At 36.8% G+C, this 24,669-nt stretch overlaps 1 protein-coding gene and 1 long non-coding RNA gene across 7 annotated transcripts in view; one reads left to right on the forward strand and one right to left on the reverse strand.

Annotated features, from left to right (window-relative positions):
* Positions 1 to 24,669, reverse strand: part of LOC131165077 (uncharacterized) — a 28,463-nt gene that overhangs the window by 581 nt on the left and 3,213 nt on the right. For 2 of the 6 annotated variants that reach the window (XR_009139416.1, XR_009139417.1), the window contains exons 5-6: positions 2,694 to 2,828; positions 285 to 408 (exon numbers count right to left, since the gene is read on the reverse strand). This is a non-coding gene — a long non-coding RNA (uncharacterized LOC131165077). Of the gene's footprint in view, positions 1 to 284; positions 409 to 2,693; positions 2,829 to 5,146; positions 5,214 to 24,669 lie in introns of those variants that run through there. The other 4 variants (XR_009139415.1, XR_009139414.1, XR_009139419.1 and 1 more) reach the window with 2 other exon arrangements.
* Positions 403 to 23,428, forward strand: LOC131165076 (WAT1-related protein At5g07050-like). The gene is made up of 8 exons (XM_058122742.1): positions 403 to 640; positions 2,238 to 2,300; positions 2,419 to 2,535; positions 2,714 to 2,954; positions 14,736 to 14,894; positions 21,864 to 22,015; positions 22,901 to 23,025; positions 23,151 to 23,428. Exons 1-8 carry the CDS (start codon positions 423 to 425, stop codon positions 23,180 to 23,182), a joined length of 1,107 nt encoding a protein of 368 aa, XP_057978725.1. The 5' UTR covers positions 403 to 422; the 3' UTR covers positions 23,183 to 23,428.

Raw genomic sequence — 24,669 nt, forward strand, 5'->3', positions numbered from 1 at the left:
ATGCTGTGGAACTGCCTACTAAAACAAAGTATGCTGTAACCAGGTCATGCAGTTTTAATATGACTATAAAGCAGAGGCAACTAAAAAATGAAAAGGGAGAAGGGGAAAGGAGAAAGGGGGACAAGGGTGGGCTACTTTTAAATTCTCCTTTTGTAAAAGCTTCTCAGTTCTCACCAGTGAGGAAAAAGGAAAACGTGGCATTTAATTTCCTCAAGTCATGCTCCCTCATAATAATTGTACAGACCACAGAGAATGCCCACAGAACCTCGTCATTAAGCATTTACCTGTTTCAAGTGGAATTCGATGTTGATGTATTGTTGAGAAATGATCAAACAAAATATCTTGCTTCTCGACAGCCACTGATTCCAGTTTAAAAGGATATCGGATGCCATTGTATGTCAATGGGAACTAGAAAGGAAGACATGGAAGAAGGTAAAAGAGAGAGAAGAGGCAGTGTGAGGGGGTTATGTGAAGAGCTGAAACCATATATCTACTGTATATTCTCAAATTTCTGCTATGCAGGATACAACATAATCTCCAAGATCTATCTTGACAAAGGCATGAGTCGATTTGTACTCGTTGCCTATGGGCACGCCTTTGGAACTATTGCAACCGCTATTCTTGCATTCCTGTTTGAAAGGTTACCCTTTTCTTCATATTTTTAATTGTTATTCATTCACAACCATGCAAGTCTATAGTATTCAATAACGTAAATTTTTAGATTTAATGAGACAACAAGATTACGGCGCTGCCCCCCCCCCCCACCCCACAACCAAAAAAAAAGCAAAAAGAAAAAAAATTCATTCACTACTGCAATTTCTTAATAATAAAATGAGTAAAAAAATTACCATTAATTATGGAAAATTTTGACAGAAACATTCTAAATCCACTGCTTTATTTTCAGGTTCAAAAATATTTCATCCAAACATTGCTTGAATTCAATGATTTCATTAACCTATATCGAAACAAATTAGTTAAAGAAGAATGTCAATCAAAAAAATTAATATATAAATGACTCAAGTTAGCCTGCAAGTTGCTCAAGCTCAACTCAGCTTAAATGCCCGACCCCATGTGAGTTCCACCACCATTTGAGTTTGCATTGAGCTTGATATACTACGAATTGAATTTGAGGATAGTACTCAAGAGCCTAGTCGAGTTTTTATTATGATATTAATTTATATTTTATTAGTGATGAGCTATATATAATATATGTCTATTTAAATTTATGTCCTTGTATATTTATGTATATCTCTCTCTCTCTCTCTCTCTATATATATATATATATATATATATATATATATCTATATATATAATATTATCATATGACCAACTTCAATTTAATCAAGTCAAGCTCAAACTTTAAAAACCCATAGCCAAGACGAGTTCAAATTCAACAATTATAAAGCTGATCTAGTCTAAGTGAGTTTTGAGTTTAAAAGACAAGTTCAAGTATCCCACTATCCCATTGTGTCTCCATGCCAAAGACACAAGCACCCATACACACACAAAGTCCATGCAAAATCCTAATAAAGGTCATGCGCACATATGTCACAATAAAAGAATTCCTCTTTATTTTGTATACAAATTCTGTAAGATTTTTAAATAACGTTTCATCAGTGAAGTATTATTACACTAGGAACTTAGACAAGAAAACATGTAACAAAAGACGACAGCACTAGTGCGCATGGCCAAGAACCCAATTTATTATAGCCTATGCTTCCTCTGACCTATGTTCATACCATCTTCTTTGTCCCATATTTTGCAGCTGTCTCAACAAATATAATAAAATAGGAATGGTACAATGGGCTAGCAAAGTTAAACAACTTCACTTGTTGCTTGCATAATCAGAAACTTCATCCTTTCTTTTCATTTTTGAAAGGGGCAGTAAGGAATCATAACCCTGATCATTCATGAAGCAATTTAATTACTTCAATTCATCACATATGTAAGTTTTTATATTGCCAAAGCAATGTACAAGTGCCAACGACCTCCATCTCCATGGCAGGTTTCCTTACTAAGGTGAAGTTCTAGGGGTTAATTTGAAAGGAAAGCAGTACACATTATTTATCATTTGGCTGCAAAGTAAATAAATGACATTGATCGTCTAATTCTTATGGTTAATTAGGGTTTATGAAAACTGTATTATTTGCCAGTACATTCTTATAGGCTATAGATAATCTAAAAAAATGTATTTGAAAGCATATCTAGCTATTTAACCAGTGAAGTTTGCTTTGCAGGAAGAACGACAGCAAAATTAGCATGCCAATCTTACGAAATGTCTTCTTCTTGGGCCTGCTTGGGTGAGTAAACTAACAAACAATTAAATCATGCCTGTGTTCACCACTAATGCCTAAGCATGCTGTGGCCCACTTTTTATGACTGATATATTAACATTTGAATTTCCTTGTTTTGATTTAGGGCTGTACTAGGGAGGACAATGTTTTATGCAGGGCTAGAATACACTTCACCAGTTTTGGCATCTGCCATGGTCAACTTAATTCCATCTATTACCTTTATCTTAGCAGTCTTCTGCAGGTACCGGTTCAATAATCTATCGTTGCACATTTGCACTTAAAAATATCTATATCTGCATTTTGGCTTCTTGTTGACCAATTCTCTTGTTTGTTTGTTTGAGAGAGAAGGAGAGGGAGAGGGAGAGGGAGAGAGAGAGAGAACTATAAAGAAGTATTTACCTAAACCTTGTTGTATTCAGCATGGAGAAGGTAGAGATTTCTAAGCGTGGTTCTCAAGCAAAGATAGGAGGAACTCTTGCTGCTTTTGCTGGCGCAACACTTATGACCCTCTATAGCGGCACCCTTTTGATTTCACTGCATACAAAGAAGCACTTGCATCAAAATGTCACCTCAGAACAATTTTTAAACAAACACTGGTTAAAGGGCTCCTGCATGCTGGTTATTTCGGATATTGCGCTATCAGCCTTCTTTATCTTACAGGTGATTCAAAGTTACTGTTGAGATTTTGATTAAATGAATGACCTAACTTGGAGATAGGTCTTGCTCTCTATTTATAATGCAAATCAAATACATTCTAATGACAATAATACCCTTACCAACTCTCACTAATTAACATGCTAACAAACTTAATAATAATACTAAAAGGCATAAATAACCTCTAAAACTCCCCCTTAAGCTAGAGCATAAATATTATTTGCTCCTAGCTTGCTACAAATAATTTTAACATGAGCAACCCCTCCAAAGCTTTGGTAAACAAATCAACAAGCTGCATATCAAACTTCACAGCAGTGGTAGTAATGAGCTCTTGCACAAGTTTCTTCTGAACAAAATGGCAATCAACTTCAATGTGTTTCATCTACTCATGAAAGACTGGGTTGGAGGCAATATGAAGAGCAACTTGATTATCACACATCAACTTAATAGGCTGAGAATGTGAAAATCCCAATTCTTCCAACACGTTCTTCAACCAGACAAGTTTACAAGTAGTGTGAACCATAACTTATATTTTGATTCTGTACTTAACCTACCCACCACAGTTTCTTTCTTGCTCTTACAAGAAACCAAATTATCACCAACCAAGATATAGTACCTGATTGTAGATCTTCGGTCGGAAGGCACCCAATCTGCATCTATATCCATGAATATAAGTGTGACCCTTATCACAATATAAAGGACCTCTTCTTAGGTGCACCTTTGAGATATCTCAAGATGGGAAATATTGTGTCCCAGTGACTTGTCCTTAGAGAATCTAGAAATTGACTCACAATACTTATTACAAAAGATATATCTAGCCGAGTGACTATAAGTTAATTCAACTTTCTAGCAAGTCTCTAGTGTTGTCTAGTATTTGGCAACAAATCACCTATATCTTGTTTCAATTCATGGAAAAAATATTTTCCTTTCTTCTACTTTTTCTGTACATGACTTAGTATGTATATATAGCAAATAGTTCTATCTATTCTAGGCTATACTTAATTCTAGGCTATAAACTAAGATTGACCCTTATGTCAAGGTATTTACAACTATCTATTCTTATTACAATTTGAAATAACTCTATAATCTCTCTAATGACAACTCACGCCAACACTCCCCCTCAAGTTGGTGCATACAGGTCTCTGATGTCCAACTTGTCAAGTGAGTCGTAAAAAATATTGCTGCATACAGCTTTCATAAGGATATCTGCCAGCTGATCTTCATACTTAATAAAAAGGAATCAAATTATCTTAGTCTCAAGATTTTGCTTGATGAAATGTCAATCCACCCCTATATGTTTGGTTCGTTCATGCTGGAGATTGTGTGAAATATCAATGGCGGCTTTGTTATCACAGAATATGTCCATCTCATAGCTTGGGGCAAAGCTGATTTCTATCAACAGTCTTTTAAGCCAAAGAAGCTCACAAAGACCCTTAGCCATCCCACCGAACTCAGCTTCAGCACTTGATAAAGCCATCACGTTCTGCTTCTTACTTCTCCATGTAACAAGGTTTCTACCAACAAACATGAAGTATTCGGAGGTAGATTTTCTATTCAATATATTCCCTGCCCAATCTGCATCTATATATCCCTAAACTTTTAGGTGATTATTTTTTGAGAACATAAGCCCTTTTCCCAGAGAGGACTTTAGGTAACGAAGAATTCTGATCACCGCATCCATGTGATCCTTGCTCGGACAATACATGAATTGACTAACTATGCTTACCGCATAAGCGATATTAGGGTGAGTATGTGAGAGATAAATAAGATTCCCAACCAATCTTTGGTATCTCTCTTTGTTTGTTGGCACTTGGTCCGAATAGACTCCAATTTTGTGGTGTTGGACAATTAGTGTGTCTGCAGGCTTACACTCCAATAGTCCTATGTGACAACCCGAAAAATTTTGTTCAATTTCTCTTATACCAACTGTGACGACCCGAACCCGAAACTGAGGTCCAGAGTGTTATTCTAAATAAATCTCTGATACCACATAAATACACAGCGGAAGATCTCCATAACAATTACCATAGTAACTAAAATACCCCAACATAACAATAAATCCATCCCAGTATCACAATGAAGTTTTGAACTTATCAAAAACATAAATAAAATATCAACAATGTCTCTAATATCAATTTAATACATCCTTAGGAATTTCAAGATAAACCAAAATAACAAGATTAACAATTAATCTAAACCTCTCTATCTAGTCCCACCCACGCTTCCACTGTGCTACTTTGATTACTGTCATACTCCACAGGGCATCTGAAAAATGATATATAATGATGGGGTGAGATACCTCCCAGTAAGACAGAATAGATTATTATCAGTGTGTGGCAGATGAGTTTTAATGTAGCAAGAATACATCCATTAACTAATTATCTTTAGCTAAGAAATCATTTAATACTGTACTCACACCTATATATTTGAAAATATATATTTCCTTTTTCAAACGTATTTTAGCTCAATAAATACTTTGTTCTCATAAATCTACATACATGCTTTTATAACTGTAACTCACACCCATATAATTGAAAAATACATATTTTCTACTCAAACATACTATAGCTCAATAATTAATTCTGTAAATCTGCTTTGCCTATCCCATGGTGGCCCGTATACGGGAGGGTACTCTACTCTACTCTACCTCATGCTAGCCTGTATACAAGGAGGATACAGCCTCATGCTGGCCCGTATACAGGGAGGGTACTCTACTCTACTCTACCTCATGCTAGCCTATATACGAGAAGGATACAACCTCATGCTGGCCCATATACAGGGAGGGTACTCTACTGTACTCTACCTCATGTTGGCCTATATACGAGTAGGATACAACCTCATGTTGGCCCGTATACAGGGAGGGTACTCTACTCTACTGTACTCTACCTCATGCTAGCCTGTATACGAGGAGGATACAATCTCATGCTGGCCCGTATACAAGGAGGGTACTCTACTCTACTTTACCTCATGTTGGCCTGCATACGAGAAGGATATGTTGGAATTGGTGTGATCCTAAGAGGGGGAGTGAATTGGGTTTTACATACTTTTCGGCTGATTTAAACATATCGCCGATTCACCACATATCATATCTCATTTTCACGCGTGAATGAAAATTAATAAAACGATAGATGCAGACATACACGTGAAACATATCTCATTTAAAATAAAGGTGTGCATGCAAATAATTATAGTAATAAATGAAAGCCTACACATGCAGAAATTTAAGTGCAATAAAATAAATGAGATAGAAAGAGAGCGACACACGATATTTGTTATCAAGATTCGGTCAAACCAGCCCACGTCGCCTCCTTGGGCATACCCCCCAAGGATTCCACTATCCCTACTCAATTAAACGGGCGGAGCAGAAGCCGTTACAACCTTTCTTTATAGGGCGAGGTAAACCCCAACTCAATTACAAGGTTGAGCCCAACTTGTCTCATTTACGGGGTTGAAACTCCCCAGTTCAATTTTCGGGCTGAACCCAACCGGTCTCACTTACGGGGCTGAAACTCCCCAGTTCAATTCCGGACTGAACCCAACTGATACATAAAAATATTTTTGTGCATAATAATGCTTCTAAAAATACAAGTAGAGATGTACACGTTTAAACTCTAAAAAATGCACTCTCTAATGATATGAAATGTGCTCAGTAGAGTAAGAGTGTTTATCTAAATAATATTTGCACAAATAAAATATGTGGATATAAAAATGATTATTATGTTCTCCAACAAAGATTTTTGCAAATAAAAGTATTTGGAGAATCTAAAGTTTAAGTTCAAGAAAATATTTGTGCAATAAATAATTTTTGAGTCTGATCCCTGTTTTGATGCTGACAAAGCACAAGTATCTCATGTGTGCATTTAGTGTTTTTGAACAGGTTCATGATTCAGCACACACATGATCCACATCTTGAGAAGAACTATAGAGGGCAATACCATATTTACCTGGATCGGTGATGGGTAAATCTCCCTTAGAGGTCTTGACGTGATGGCAGAGAGAGAGAGACTCGATTCTACTTTGGCCACTAGAACCTTACCCGATCCTCCACCACGGCGTTTTCGAGCCTGAAGGTCATTCCACCAATCGGGATACCCGTGTAGTTTGAAGCAAGTGTCACAGGTATGTTTCAGATTACCACAATGGGAACACTTGGTTCAATCAAATGAGGCTCGCGGCTTGGAGGACATACCTTATTTTCCATTGTCCAGAGAGAGAGACTCGGTATAAGGCGGAGTGAACTGCCTTGGTCTAAAACTTTTTGAGCCAAGAATTGCTCCTAGAGTGTTAGTGTGACCATCAGTGGTCATGACAGTTTGCCGGACAGCTTCTCGGTGAACATGAGCATATGCATGTTCAATCGTGAGAAACGGGCACATCTATAGTACATCACTTCGAACCTTATCAAGCCGATCATCGATGTCGTCCAAGAAGACATATACTCGGTCTTCCTGACGCATGTCATTGTAGTGCTGAATATCAACAATGCATTCCATGGGGTTTGGATGATGGATTCACGCCATAATCCCTAGAGGTCAGTAAAATATTATTCAAGAGAACCACTGTCTTGTTTCAGGCGCATCACACGCCGCCAGAGGTCATATACTTGAGAAGTATCACTTCCATCAAAGTAGGTAGTAGCAATAGAATCCCACACTTGTTTCATAGTTGGGAATCGAATAAATTTGCTGATCAACAATGGGTCCATGGAATTGATTAGCAATCCCTTGACAATTGCGTTGTATGTGCGCCACTTCCAAAAGGATGGGTAGGTTTGTGGAGGTTGGTGGAAATCGCCATTGATGTATCCCAACTTATCTTTTTTCGGAGATGTAAATCTCAACTACTTGGGACCAAAGAGCATAGTTGGTGCCATCCAACTTGATGTCGATCGGAGGAGTGGAAGTTTTGGTGGTCTGGGTCAAGGCCGAAGCCTTGGTTAAGACTTCTGTCATTTTGTTGGTCAATTTGGTGATAATGGATCTTGGTTGGTGTTAGTTTTGGGGTTCAATGGTTTGATCGATCTTGCCTATAGTTGCCATGAGAAAAGATGAGGTGAAGGAAAGGAAAGAAGGGAAAAAATGGGTCGGCTAGGTCAAGATAGGTATGGCTAGAGAAGGGAGGTAGGGCATATGATCAGAACCTGCTCTGATACCATGTTTCAATTCATGGAAAAAATATTTTCCTTTCTTCTAACTTTTCTGTACATGACTTAGTGTATATATATATATAGCAAAGAGTTCTATCCATTCTAGGCTATACTTAATTCTAAGCTATAATTACGATTGATCCTTATATCAAGGGATTTACAACTATCTATTCTTATTACAGTTTGAAATAACCCTATAATCTCTCGAATGACAACTCACGCCAACATATCTGACACTAACTTGCTATTAGGATCCATGGGTGTATCAACCAGTTTAGATCCCAACAATCTAGTTTCATCCATCAGATAAAAAACATACTTCCTTTGTGACAAAATAGTTCTCATCCAAGATCTAGATACTTCTATATTGAAGAAGTATTTCAACAGTCCCAAATCTTTGGTTTGAAACTTAATCTATACAAAAAGTTTGAGACTCTGAATACCTTTATCATCATCACTTGTAATAACAATATCATCCACGTAAACAACAAGAAGAATCCTACTTGATGAAGTATGACGATAAAATATGGAACGATCCATGCACACCATCGAAGACCAAACTCAAGAACTACAACATTGAAATGACCAAACCATGCTCTGGGAGACTGTTTTAAACTATATAGTTCCTTCTTGAGCCGACACTCTAAGCCTAACTCCCCTTGAGCAACAAATCCAAGTGGTTGCTCCATATAAACCTCCTCCTCAAGATCACCATACAAGAAGACATTCTTCACATCTAATTGATGTAGAGACCAATGACAAGTGGTAGCTAAGGATATGAATAGACATACTGATGTAAGTTTGGAAATTGGAGAAAAATGTCAAAATAATCCAAACCATACACCTAAGTATACCCATTAGCAACAAGACAGGCCTTCAAACGAGCCACATAACCATCAGGGTTGACTTTCCCAGCATATACCCAGTGACAACCAACCACAGACTTGTTAGGAGGAAGAGATAACAAGTCCCAAGTGCCATTGTCCTGTAAAGCATTCATCTTTTAAACCATAGCATTCCTCCACCTAGAGTGGGTTAAGGCTTCTATAACAAATTTAGGAAGGGTAGTAGATGATAGAGCGGTAACAAAATAATAATAGGAGAGTGACTAGATGGCATAACAAAGATAATTGGAAACGGGATGTTGGGTACATATGCATTTACCTTTCTGAATAGAAAAATATGATTATCAATCGAGGAAACCAAAGGCGTGGTAGTTGAAGCTAGAGAGGACTATTTTTCTTAGAATCGTCGTTGTGAATACACCTGCAAATTAGGATGATTGAGACGATGAGAAGGACTCGAACTACATGGAAACTCAAATGGTTGATTGGGCAAGGATAGCAAAGTAGAATTTGGAAGATTAAGCAGAGGAAGAGACTCATTGAGCTCAAAAGCACTCAAGGATTGGGTCTAGTAAGGTGTAGACTCAAAGAAGGTAATATCAAAAGAAACAAAGAAACGATGCAGCATAGGACTATAACAATAATATCACTTTTGAGTATATGAGTAGCCTAGGAAGACACATTTTGTAGCACAAGTATCCAACTTATCCACCCTAAGAGATAGTTGATGAACAAAGGACACACACCCTGAATATACGAGAAAGGAGAGAGAATAAAGGTGAATTAGGAAAGAGAATGGAGTAGGGAATCTTACCACTAAGAACAGAGGATGGCATCATGTTGATCAAATAGCAAGCCTTAAGTACAGCATAACTATAAAACACTTTAGGTACATGCCTTTGATAAAGTAAGGAGTGAGTAATTTCAAGGATGTCTATTTTTCCTCTCTGCAACCTCATTTTGTTGAGGAGTGTGGGCACAATGGACAATACCAATCTAAGTCATATAACTAGTGAATTGTGAATTGAAATACTCTTTAGCATTATCACTTTGAAGTATTTGAACTGGCAAACCAAATTGAGTTTTTATTTAAAGCAAAAGGCACAAATATATGAAATAAATCGAAATGATTTTTATTAAATATAACCAAGTCATTCTTGAATAATCATCCACAAAGGTTACAAAGTACCAAAAACTCAAACATCATAGACAAACATGTAGGGGTGGCAAAGCGGGTCGAAACCCGACAGGTGACCTGTGACCTGCGAGTTTAAACCTAGTTTGGGTTAATCCAAGCTAACCCATTTATAAATGGGTCAACTCGAACCGGACCCGTTTATTAAATTATTTAGGCGGGTTCAGGTCGGGTCACCCGCCGGGTGACTTGTTTATCTGCATATATACTTTATATTCTGTGGACTTGTGGAGTGTGGTCTATATGGAAGGCTGAAACCTGAGCACATAGTGAGCATTTGAAAGTTAAGAGTCTTGAGACCAAACCCTAGCATCACTAGCACAGCAGCATGCGACGCACGGGCGTAGAAGCAAGCAGAGTTGTAGAAGCCTCTCGGCTCTCAGGCTCTCCCTCGGCCTCACTCCCCAATCTGAATAATCTCTATCTCAATCTGGCCATCTCATCTCCAGATATCCCTCAAGCCTCACAAGTCAGTGTCACGGCCTCATGCTCACAGAGTCACGGGCTCACAACAGCAAGGAGCGGCACTCCAACAAAAACCTCTCCCTCATTCCCTCGCGACCTCTAAGCAGTCGTCAGTCGTAGCCTGTCGCAGACTCGCAAGCTCGCATCCCAATACCCCCTATGCGGCTACGCAATAGAATCAAGTGAGGATCTCAGTGTTAAAGGAAATATTTAGTGTTAGAGAAAGAAGGTGGTGAATGGTGAGGACGTGAGGTGGTTCTTCTGTTATGGGAAAAAATTCATCTTCTAGGAAAGAAGCAGATATGTGTTTGCTCAAATCTGCCTATATATTTTCATTATTATGTTTATTTTACTCTTTCCCCAAGTCTCAACAATTATTCTCTATTTTTGTTCAATTATTCAATAATCTATAATTCGTATTGTTGTGTTTGGAATATATATTTGAAATTGTAAATTTAACTAGCTTGAATTTAAATAAAAATAATAATGCAAATTTGTATTAAAATTTGTGCAAATTGACGCTTTTTAAAATTGTAACACAAAATTGCATAAAATTTTATTCCTGGATATTATGTTCTTTTTATTTAGATATTAATAAATAAAATGGAGTGTTTTTTTTTTTTTAAATGTCATTTTATATGGAATGTTTATAAAATTTTAAAATAAATAAATTATATTTTTTAAACGGGTGACCCGTTTATTAACGGCCAGGTTTGGGTTTACATAGTAGTAACCCGTTAATGAATGGGTCAACCCGAACCCGAACTTGTTTAACCCCGACCTATTTACGACTCGCCCAAACCCGACCCGTAACCCCGTTTTGCCACCCCTACTAACATGAAAGGGTTTGCAGCCTATTTATTCACTCAGGAAGCGAAAGGGGTACAATGGTGTTTTCCCAATTAACAAGATTCACAATCAAGACTGGACACAAAACTCAAATTAGGAATAAGACGTTTCAACTTTTCCAATAAAGGATGATTAAGGCAACAACAAATTTGGAGAGGTGTGGCAGCAATAGTGCAGGTGGTAGAAGGAGATAACAACTTAAAGTAATTAGTCCACCAGCTTCACGCCCTCCACCAATCATCTTCCTCGTATTCTAATCCTGAATAACCACAAAATCAGGGAAGAATGCTCCTTAACAGTTAAGAGATTTAGTAATCTTGTCAATAGACGTAAGATTGAAAGGAAACTTGAGAATATACAAAACCGAAGGAAGAGAAATGGAAGAAGTGGGATTTACTGTCCCAATTCCCTCGACGACGGTGGTGAATCCATCAGCAAGAGTAACATAAGGTAAATTTACAAGATACTAAAGAATAGAGAAAAAAATTAGGAATACCTGTGATACAATCAATTGGCAGCAGAGTCTATAACCCAAGGACTAGGACGAGAAGTACTAGATGACAAGCATAGTGTGGGATTACCTGTTTGGGCGAGAGATGCAATGGGAAGAGAAGCTGCTTGTTGTGACACTTGATACTGTTGGAACTTGGAATACTCTACCTCCGACATGGATATAGTATGTTGCCCCCAACTTGGTCCCAAAGGTGTGGAGTCGGTGGTGGCAACATTGGCTACCCCCAGAGGTGTGAAGTTGGCGGTGGCTACATTGGCAACATGTGAAGGTCTGCCATAGAGATCCCAACACTGTTCAATAGTATGATTACCTCGTCCACAATGAGTGCACTTACGAGGAGTGTCTCTACCTCGTCCATCTCTACCACCACGACCACTCAAACCACCTCGATAACTTTTGTGGTTGTTTGGTAGAGAACTAGAATCACCCTGTGTAGTAAAGGCTGTCCTCTCAGAGCCGGATGCAAAAGCAAGAGAATATGTACTAAAGGAAGCACGAAGGGCACAAGAATAAACATCAGCAAATGATGGAAACTTTACACTACTAAATATCTGGGACCGTACCGCCTCAAACTTGGGTCTCAAGCCTGCTAAAACCCAGAGAATTGTCCTTTGCTCCCTTTGCTTCTGCATCTCACGAACATTGGCGGTTATAGGTTGCATGACATTAAGCTCCTCATGAATAAGTTTCATTTCTTCAAAATAATCTGTAATGCTCCTATCTCCTTGTTGTAACTGAAAGTACTCCTAGGATAAATCATACATACGTGTAATGTTACTAGAGTATAGAAGCTCCGCATAATCCCATTTCTCCTTGCAAGTATCTAGATGCATGCACATCCTTGCAAACTGTGGCTCCATCGAATTCCACAAGAGGGAAACAATCAAGGCATCTCCTTGAATCCACACTTCTTATCAGAAGGATCATATTGGAGCAACTGGTCAAATTTTCCTAATCCTGCTAAATAAACCCGAATAGCTTTAGACCATTGAACATAATTTTATCTGTGGCAGCGATGAAGGATACATGTTTTTGGAATTCATAGACTCCATCCCAACACTTACAAACTAGCAGTCATACCAATGTCAAACAAGAAGAACAATCAAAACTAATTGGGACAAACGCAAACGATGTGAAGCACCAAAACAACCACGAATGAGGTGAATGACTTATCAACTGATATAGCACTGCCACAGCCTCACAACTCAACTTACAAACACTGCCACTGCTCCAAGAAACTCACCAAGAAGCCTTTACGAACACTGAACAACAACTAATGGATTACCACGAGTGTGTAGTTGAAAAAGGTTGGATCTTTGAGCCAAAAACATGCCCAACAGCTTGATAATATGGTCTAGAGAAGGAAGCAGAACATGGCAGAGGGAAAAAAAAAAAATGAAAAAGGTGACCGTGAACTGCACGTGGGGCACTTGCTGGCAATGGGGTTTTGTGGAGGTAGGCTTCAGAGGGTTCTGTTTTTGGCTATATGGTTGGTTTTGTGAAATAATGAAGGGTGGAGGTGGATCTGAGAAGGGCAGTGATGGGAAGGTGTTTTCTGGCAATGGCTAGTATGATAAGGTTTAGATTAGATCACATTCTGATAAGATGTTTAGATTTTGATTAAATGAATGATCTCACTTGAAGATAGGTCTCTCCCACTATTTATAATACAAATCAAACACTGACAATAATACCCTTACTAACTCTCATTGATTAACATACTAACAAATTTAATGATACTAAAAGACATAAATAACCTCTAACAGTTACAATTAAAGAAATTAAATAATATTTATTTTAAAAAAAGATTAATGAAATAGAATCGTAAGGGAGAATATACAAGGCAAGTGGTTTCTCATGGTAGAAACTGAATTTGAATAAACTATTTTTTTGTTAACCAATGAAAAAGCATTTTCATAGAGAGTGATGTCCTAATTCTGCTACCTATACAGACATAGCACAAGGTTGAAATTTGCATTTCCTATTTAAAAGTTTGTCTTATTATGAATGGTATATAAAAGTTGATGCTGAAAACAAGGTCTTAACTAATTTTGATATAGAATCCCGGAAATGAAGGCAATTCCTAAGAGAAGATAAAAAAACATAAAAACCTACATAACATGCATCCTTAACTAGTAACCAAAAGATTTTCACGTGCATTTCAATAGTGTATTTAAGTTGAGTATTGTGTCTGATGAACTAACTTGAGCAGAATGAATACTATGGGCCTAAAGTTTGGGAATACTGATGGAGAACATTCCTCCCTCCCAATATTCTTCCTCATTTTACTTCAATAAACAAGGAAAAGGGAAAAAATGACAACTCTTTATCCAACCATGTCCATTTTCCTATATCCTTTGATCTTTCCCTAGCAATACTGGGAGGACAAATGCAGCATAAAAACTACAACAACATCAAAACCTTATGAGTCTCACAAGGTGGGGTTGACAATAAAGTTTCCACAATTCTACAAAAATCTAGAACATCAGCCTCCAAAAGTTGGAGTGCCATAAAATCCTCTTTTACCATCTCCATCCCTGAAAATATTGCTTCTTTGAGTTTTATAACTTTTACACTATACAAATTGTTCGGAATCCCTCGGGCAGTGCTTCATATTATTGTAAAAAAATGGCTACACCACATATATAATTTTCATTTAGTTAAGGTAGACACTTATCTGCCTTCAAGTTTAAGCAATATGTGTGTGTGTGTGTGTGTGTTTTGCTGTGTGCTGTGTGCATGTGTATAACTAACATGTATTCAACTGTTGCAGATGGTCACAGTGAAAAAGTACCCAGCTCCAATAACTCTCACATCATTAACGTGCTTATCAGGTGCTATACTCTCAACAATCATGACAGCAATTTTGGATCATAAAGCTTCATCATGGAGGTTGTCATGGAACATTGCACTTCTCGCTCCAATTTATAGTGTAAGCTTTTGAATGTGACCCATATTTTTATTTGCAAATTGGTCCTTTAATATTTAATATTATGATAATTTCTGATCATACTCGAGAAACAAAATATCCACATTAATAGCAGGTCTTATTTCAGCGTTGAAGAGATCAGCAAACAAGAATATGTCCATCGGTAATGGAAATTATGTTAGTAGGAATATAAGCTGAAAAATCTCCCATTTGAGTCTCAACTATCGGTACAGGCTTACAGCAGTCATACTTCACCTAAATGACAACTTGAGTTAGCGGTTCTTTCCAAAAGGCGTTAATACAAATAAAAAACATCTGCTCGATAAGCTTTGCAACCAGGTGGTCTTCATAATAAAAGAGACATTTGGTGATAAGCCTGCGCTTGTTTGGAGAGCAAATGATTGATTGCATCACTTGCCATAGCTCATGTATAAAGGACAAGTATTGTACTGTAGTGGTAGAAGCTGCAATTTTTTCTAATGCAGTAGGGTATAATAGATGTCATCATTGCTTATGCTCCTCAAATAGGCTTAGTGTCACAAATGTGGAGATCTCAAAGGCCAAAAGGAGTCAACCTTGTCAAGATTTGCTCAAAGTGTGGAAGAGTGACACCCGTGCGGCAGCGAGACTACCCAAAATCCAGCCCAGACGTACTCATCCTTATCCAATGAAACACTCAAATGTATAACATAGAGGTCAAATCTCACCACTTGAAAGCCCTTGATCCAACTAAGGTCATCATTGAGGAATCCATACTCGAACAGTTGAGGAGATAAACTCACATTGCACAAGCACTGAGAGTAACTCTCATCCAAATAGCACAACTAGGGTCTTGGATGACACCGCCGAACTGTATAGCTGATGACCAACAAGGACGAACACCCAAACCTCCGGCTGAGAGTACTGCGCAATCTTATCCTCAAACGGATAGTCTGTGGGGCTCCCATGAAAGTAATGTCTTTGAAGTATTTCTGTCCACATACGAGTAACGGCCAAATACTTAATAATCATATTTCTTAGGTTCGAGAACACCATAATTAGTACTATCCAAACCAACCGCAATGTTATAAAGACATAACGGAACCATCCCCATAACATTTTCATGGTCGCATCAAGGTTAATCGATCTTCCCTCCAAGTCAGAATTAAACACCAAAACCATGTGTCAAGGTCGCAAAACTCTAAGACCCTAACATTTTCCACCACTTAATCAAATCAATGTCCTTGTTAATTGAACATACAAGATTTGATTTCCAGTAACACTCCCAAAACCACAAAACAAGAGCCTTCAAAACCACCCGCAATCCAAAACTCTTCACATCATCAAAATTTGTCTCAAACCTCATTGTCAACTTGATCCTCATCTAATCCGGAGACACTCGTGCAAAGTAACTCAGAAACCAAGGTCTTCAACCCAAACTTAGATCCAAAACCAAATGTAGCTTCCACTGAGCACCATACTTTGATCTCAGATTCAACCCAAACTTCTGATGTCCAAGGTCACAACTCAATCATAAGCTAGCAACCAACCAACATACCAACTATTCTGAAGATTAACCCTCTTCTAGAACTCAAACTCACAAGTCCTTGATACAGATCCATATTTACAACCTTGTCTCTCAAAAGTCAAAACTCTTACTTCAGTGAAGAGCATTCACCCACTGATTCACAGAGGCAAACCACTTCGCAACGCTAAACTCAATTTGAAACCATTTGAAACTCCTCTCAATTCGGCCCAAGAAGCAACCAACACATGTACCCATTCTGGTCACATTTCCCCCTCATAACCCAATTTTGATAATCTGCAATCTTTTAACAAACTATCCAACTCCCTTCTCATAGTATGAGGGTCATATTTTGAATCCCTTATCTAACCACATATCAAACTGAAGAATTTTCTATTTCTCAATGTTGTCGAAGTTTCGACATCCAAATTCAAGCTTAAGGTTCCATACCAACCTTACAATTCCAAGGATAGATCCTATCTTGGAGGTTCTCCAAGTTTGACCATCAACCCGCTTTGCAGCTAAACAACAAAGTAAACATCAAAGCCCGAAACCAACATACCGTTTCCAAAGTGAGTTCTCACCCAAGAGTCTAACAAAACACAACTCCAAAGATGAATCCATATTCTGGACTCTAATCCATACAACCAATCTCAAAACCATACGGTTACCATATACAGCAAAACAACCAAGCATGATATAGACATACCATTCTAGAGATGAGTCGCCACCCGAGGAGTCTCACAATACACAATTCCAAGGATAAGTCCACACCAAGGAACCCCCCAAAACACAAATGATCTCAACATCTGTGGTTCACAACCCAATTCCTCATGGTGAATCCAACATACTCATGGATTCCAAAATTCCAAAATTTAACCATCCAACTAAAATCCAACCACACAATAACCACAAGAACTTCCTCACGTCCTCAAGGTTCAATCTCGAGTCACACCTTAAGTGACAATCTTCCATGTCGTTATCAAACTCTTGTGTCTTCAAACATTCAAAGCTTAACCCAAAGCAAAGCTCAAGATTCCTAATCACTAATCCACTGCGAACGAGTCTTAACCGCAATCCGTCGTGGTTAAAATTCAGCTACCATTGCCCTTTGGCTCAAACTCAAGCTTTCATCTGAAAGGTGGCCCTATGGCTCGATGTGCTGCACAAGCCTACACAACAACAACAAACAGCAAGGCCCTCTGGCCAATACAACTCATGTGCATGTTGGCAACATGGCTGAAATGCCCTCTGCCAAAACTCATCCCAATGTCGTCTAGCTTGGGTCATCAATAAGGCCGAAAGGCCAATGATGCAAAAGCACTCCCGTCAATTCCACAATCTCAATCTCCAACTATGTTCCCACTGGAACTCAAATCATAAAGACACCTTTGGGTTCCGATGAAGTCAAATGATCAATATTCGTGATTCCCTTCGAGTTCGTACCCCATAAGGTAAACATCACCACTGTGACCAACACATAGCCACATTTGTGGCTAGAATCGCCTATCTAGAGAACTTATAACTCATTCTTTCCCATAGATCCAAGAATATCACTTCTCTCTATGGGTATGAACTTCCTATGTTCCATGAATGACACTCTTGGAAAACTCCTCCAATCGTCCACTTCCACTGGATCTAAGAGTATCACCTTCATCAGTGGAATAAGGACACCACAAAGTCTCAATGGATAGCCATCTAAGCTCCAATGCCAACCACAATAGGATGACCCTCAAAGTGTGGCTATAATATCCGCCTCAAAGGCACAACCTAGTCTCATATTAGTTTCCCTCATTCGACTGTCATCCCTCATCGAGAGTACAGGGCACAATCAAGTCTCCTAAGATTCACCAGATGACAATTGAAGGCCAACTTTTGCCTCATTTAGCGCAATGGGTCACATGACAAGTGGGGAGCGCAAGATAGGAATCTACTCAAAGATAACTTGCTCCTTCCCCTACTCAATGTGTCAAACCAAAATCCCACAATCAAGTTGATGCCAACAACATCAATCTCATTTTCATTCAAGATCGAGTGATCCACTCTGATACCAATTGATATGGATGTGGAGATCTCAAAGGCTAAAAGGAATCACCTTTGCCAAGATCTATCCGAAGTGTCAAGGAGTCACGTCTGTACGACGGCAAGACTACACCAAACTAGATACAAAAGAAGGAGAAAAAGCATATCTAGACTTACTAGAGTAGAGAAAAAAAGAGTGGGGACTTAGGTAATATGACATGTATGACGAATAAGAACGACAATCTTTTGGTTAAATAAGAAGACGTAAGAAAAACGATGCCGAAGCTACTTGAATAAGCTATTTAATAGAAACCAAGTAGAAGGCTTTAACATAGAATCAAAAACGAGGAAAAGGTTAAAATTTGATATTTATCCACAAAATTAATGCTAATGAAGTTAAATTTGCATAAAAAATTATGAAAAATAGAAATGTCAAAGGACCGCATAACATCCTAATCGAAGTTTGGAAAGCCTAGGTGATAATGGCATAGTTGGTCAACTAATTTATTAAGCAAAATTATAAGAAATATGAAGATGCCCGATAAAAAACACTTTAATACCTATATACAAAAATATAAGAGAGATTCAAAATTATAATAACTCTCATGGAATTAAACTTATTAGTCATATAATTAAACTTTGGAAAAGTATAAGGGTCTGTTTGATATTATTTCTGGTTTTTGTTTTCCATTTTCATTTTTGTGGAATAAAAGAATAGGTTATGACAACGCAATTGCTTATGCTGCTAGTTTCCTGTTTCTTGTTTAAGTTGTTGTGGCAACACCACAATACTTTAACATCCAAAATTAATTTTGTGAATCAAATCATTCAATTTCTATACATTATTTTTAATTAATGATCACATGGTTTAAAATATAATTTAAACAAAAATATTTAAAAAAATTCAAAAAATTTGGTAAAAATAATCAAAGTCATTTAAAAAATACTTAACCTATTTTTCAATTGTCACATACAATACAATTGTTATCATTAAAAAGTGAGTTTTGATATATAAAATCAAGTAAAATAAATTAAAAAATTTGTATTTTTATCATAAGCTTTGGATTTTTTTTTATTTTTTTTATTTTTTGTATTTTAACCATTTTTTTTTTTTTTTTGAATGTTACTTAGTCCAATGACAAAAGGAGCATTTGTTCAATCGAATTTTTAATTTGCTATTAGTTTCAAAAATATTAACCAATCGCATAAATTTTTTTTAAAATGATACCAAACAACCTCTATTTGAACAAAGATTTAGTTTATAAATGAGGGTTTCAAAAAATTAGTTTGGCTTATGCCTAGGAGATCAACTAAAGAAACTACATATCTATTAAGAAGATTAATGGAAAAGTTAAAGAAAAAAATAAAGACTTACACATGATTTTTATTGGCCTAGAGAAGTTTGATAGAGGGTTCGAGAAAATAAAGGAGTATGAAGTAGGTATATTGATGTTGTTAAGGATATGTATGATAGAAAGGAAATAGGTGGACATCAAGGGCATGCTTTACCTTTTTGCATTAGTGATGGATGAACTTACTACGAGTATCAAAATAAGGTTCTATGATGTATGTTGTTTGCAGATGATATTGTCTTACTTGATGAAACTAGGGGTGGAGTAGGATTTAAGTTTGAATCGTTGAGAGAAGCCTTAGAATCTAGAAATGTTAAGATAAGAAAAATTAAGAGAGAATATATGAAATGTAATTGTAGTCATGATAGGAGGAAAAGAAAGTAAACTTGATGGACAAGAAAGTAATGGCAATAATAGATTTCAATAACTTGGATTTATTATGAAAGCTAAAGGAGAAAATGAAGAAGTTGTCATACATAGATTTAGAGTTAACAAAGGTTGGGTAAAATGAAAAAGTGTTTCGAGAATGTAGTTAAGTGTATAATACCCTTAAAATTAAAAAGAAAGTTCTATATAAAAGCTATGAGACCAGCACACTATATGGATCAGAATGTTGGGCAACTAAGAAAGAACATATCAAAAAAGTAAACAACAAAAAACAACAACAAAAAGCCTTAAGTCCCACAAGGTGGGGTTGGTTACATGATTCCTAATCTGCCACTTCACCCGATCGGGAGCGTTTTCCTCTATAATATTAAGGGCTATTAAATCTTTCCTCACTATCTTTCCAAATTATTTTAGGTCTACTACTACCCCTTTTCATGCTAGAAACAATAACTAACTCACTCCTCCTCACAGGTGCTTTTACATATCAAAAAAGTATAAGTTGTTTGAATGAGACTGCTAAGGTAAATGAATGACATAATCTAAAAGATAAATTAAGGAATGAACACACTTTTGATAAGTTTGGTACAACACCCGTAAAAGATAAGATAAGGCAGGGGCAGCCAATACGGTTTAGACATGCACAATGTAGGCCGAATAATGCAAGAGCTAGTTAATGGTAGTGGCAATGGAAGGTGTAAGTGTAGAATTAGAATAACTTGGAATAAGATATAGAGTAAAGATTTTGCATCCCTTTATTCATCAGCATATATTACCCAAGATCATATAGATCAACAAAAAGAATTCATACAACCAACTTCACCAATTGGGACTAAAGGCTTGGTTGTTATTGTTGTTGTTAATAATAGTAAAACCAATTTTTGTGTACAACATATAATTAAAATTTCTAATATTTGATAAGCAATGGAGTTTCATTAAAAAAAAAAACACCTCAAGATCACTAATTATACTAATAAAAAATTATAATTTCATAAATAGTTATGAATATGTACGCTCAGTTACATTTGTTTTAGAATTTTCGATTAGTAGAATTCTTTACAAACTATAAGCATTGGTTCACTTGCAAAATTTATGACACTGCCGCAAACTTTGTTTCCGTGACAAGTTTATGGGGGTAGTTAAGGTTTATGCAAGCAAACCAAATTAACATTTTTACTAATAAAAAAACAAAAACAAAAACAAAAAAGGTAATTCTTTCTTAAAACATAATGAGAACTCTTGACATTGTTCCTTTTTGCAAAAAATTAATGAGAATTGAAGGCTGTTTAATTGTGAAAAACAATTTTCATTCTTCATTTTTAGTTTCCAAATAATTACAAAAATGTCACATTGTTGTTCAATTTTCCAAAATTTGAATAGGGAAGTTGGAAAAGATCTTTTATTATTATACAAGTCTCATAATTTTTTTTATAGCAAGTTTCGTATAAATTTTGAAAAAGTAGAAAAAACAAAAAAGTCTACTTGGAAAACAAGGTGACATTTCTATAATTCTTTGGAAAACTAGTAAAAAAAATAATTAAGCGTTTTCCAAAACTAAACAGGCCCCAAATATGTCTATCTCATCGAGCTTTTAAAGTTAATTAATTAACAATTTTTATAATTAATTATTTTTTCCATAAGCCATGAGCATTAATATAAAAGACTTTGCAGTGATTAACCTTAATAAAGTAATTACATGGCATTTTGCAGGGAGTAGTGGTATTTGGAATCACTGTTTATATTCAAACATTGGTAATACAGAAAAAGGGTCCAGTTTTCATGACAGCATTTGGACCACTGAGCACAATCATAGTAGCTTTTATGGGACTGCTCATTTTAGGGGATGCATTATACTTGGGAAGGTATGTATATTCATTGCTACGTACATCCTTTGCTTTTGATTGACTAACTAAAATTGTTAAATTGCAAACCATTCCCCCACGTACACATGCAAGGAAAGATGAAATGTTGAAAAATGTAAGGGAGCTCTTTTATTCATGTAGTTGCTAGTCAGCAGCATTGCTATTTTTCAGGTTTTGTAGTTAGTTTCGAGCTGTTGTGGCTGAAAACTAAAAAACTTTTTAGTTTTTAGTTGTGGAAACCTGTAACCACAATCCTATATTCACTTTTGGGGATTTAATCATTGTTAAATTTTTTAATGAAAAATCGATAATAATTGCCAAGTGAATTTAAAATAAAATTAAAATTAACACTATCACATTATTATTAAATTTTCTAAAATTTTGAAAAAAAAAAAACAAAAAACAAATTTTTATAATGATATTTTCACCATTTTCAAACTTATACACAAAAGGATTGTTTCTAGAGCACTATGTATGAGTTTGAAAAATATAATATTAACAGAAAAATAGTCAGGGTAAATTTCTATTTTACCAAGTATCTTTTAATTTTTATTCTTCTGCATTTTCATTATTCATATTATATTTATTAATTATTATTTGATAAAAAGGGCATTCCCAAGCCACAAGGCTCCCCGCCTTTCAAGGGTAGGGGGAGGGTCGTTACTATGTATGCACCCTTACCCCTGCTTTTATGCCTCGAATTAGATTTTTAATTTGTTTAAATTTTGGGAATATTAATCAACCAAATTGCTAGATTTTTTTTTTTTTCTCTTTTTCCATAAATTTTGTCAATGATGCAAATGGCCTTCAATTGTCCTACAAAAATGAAAATGTGAAGAAATTCAAATTGTTATTTCTTACATTTCTCCTTCTAAATACATCTAGTGTTATGGGAGCTACACTGATAATTCTTGGTTTATACGCAACTCTATGGGGAAAGGAAAAGGCAGAAAAGCTATTGGAGCATACCATACCTGAAGGCAATGAAATCAAAGAAGATGAAGAGGCAGGTAAATATGCACTGAGATTGTAGATTATATGCATGTGGCAATACAATCACTTGATTTCAAATTTTCTGTGTGCAGTGTCATGTGTGCGACCTTCTATATAGTTTAACCTTTTGTGTTGTTACTAGGAAAATCACAAGTGAAAGAAATGCATCAGTAAGAAGCCAGTCCTTTTGAGTGGCTGATATTCGACAAAAAGGATGATGCTACATACTTAAGAGTGGACATGTTTCCAAGGAGAGAGAGAGAGAGAGAGAGAGAGAGAGAGGAAGGGAGGGAGAAAAAGGTTGAAACATGTAAGACAAGGGGCTTAAAGTGGCTAACCAGTTTGGGGATGATGATAAGATGCATTGGTACCAAATGTGACTGCAATAAAATTTGGCTTTGACTTTCTAGTGAGTACAAATTAAAATCCTTATCACAATCCATATCCGCAAAAGATGAATGACCAAAAAACCACACACGCACCTGCACAAACAGTGGACCATCTGGACCAAAATTAAAGCAAGTATGAGATGCATGCATTGTTTTGTTTTTATTATTATTAAAAGTAAAATTAATTGTATTGTCACAAAGACTGACAGTACACAAAAAAGAAGCTGAACACTCCAGGAACCACAAAACACATCATCTCTGCCCATTAACGTCTCTCCCCACTAGATCAAAGGTACTCTTCCCCAAATTCGTTTTCAGCCCTCAAAGAAAGGACACATCTCAGGTTCAGAATTTTCTCTCTTTTGCATCGTGAAGACATAAAATATGATAGCCTCATCTGCAAAAAGTAAGTGAGAGATCCTAATCACTTAACCTCTCCGATTTCCTAGCATGAAACCTAGAAACAACTCGCAGTCCTCCATCTTTTTCAACATTTAGCTAAGTGTCACAGACGTGGAGTTCTCAATGACCAAAAGGAATCACCCTTGCCAAAATCGTCTCAAAGTGTTAAGGAGACCTGCCCATGCGGCGGCAAGACTACACCAACTCCAGCCCAGCTATACTCCTCCTTATCCAAGGAAACACTCAAGTGTCTAACTAAGTGATCAAGTCTCATGAATCGACAACCCTTGAACCAACTTAGGTCATAGTTAAGGAACCTGGACTCGAATAGTAAGGGAAATAACTCATATTTTACCAGTACTAAGTGTAACTCTTATCCCCTCAGCACAATCGGGGTCTCAAATAATACCACCCAATTGTATAGGCAATGGCTAAGAAAGGGATACATCCAAACCGTCAGACCAAGAGTACTCACACAATCCCCTTCCCAAATGAATCGTCCATGTGGCTCCCAATACTCCCAATCCCACACGGAAGCCCAAGAAAATCCTCAAGGAATGTCGAGAGCCCGCCCCTGAGCATTCCTCAGGGTTGCTCACTTAGTACCCATCAAAATACTAGGGGAGGTAGGGTTTAGGGTTTAGGGTTTTAGGGTTTTAGGGTTTAGGGTTTAGGGTTTAGGGTTTAGGGTTTTAGGGTTTAGGGTTTAGGGTTTAGAGTCATTCTCTGAAGTATTCTTGGTCACACATTAATAACCACCAGGGATCTAATGATTATACATCTTAGATTCGAGAATACCACAATGAGAACTATCTGGACCAACCACAACGTCACCGAGACATGCCAAAACAATCCCCATGATAACAACAT

This window comes from Malania oleifera, chromosome 9, assembly GCF_029873635.1.
Source record: "Malania oleifera isolate guangnan ecotype guangnan chromosome 9, ASM2987363v1, whole genome shotgun sequence".
Taxonomy (NCBI): Eukaryota; Viridiplantae; Streptophyta; class Magnoliopsida; order Santalales; family Ximeniaceae; genus Malania; species Malania oleifera.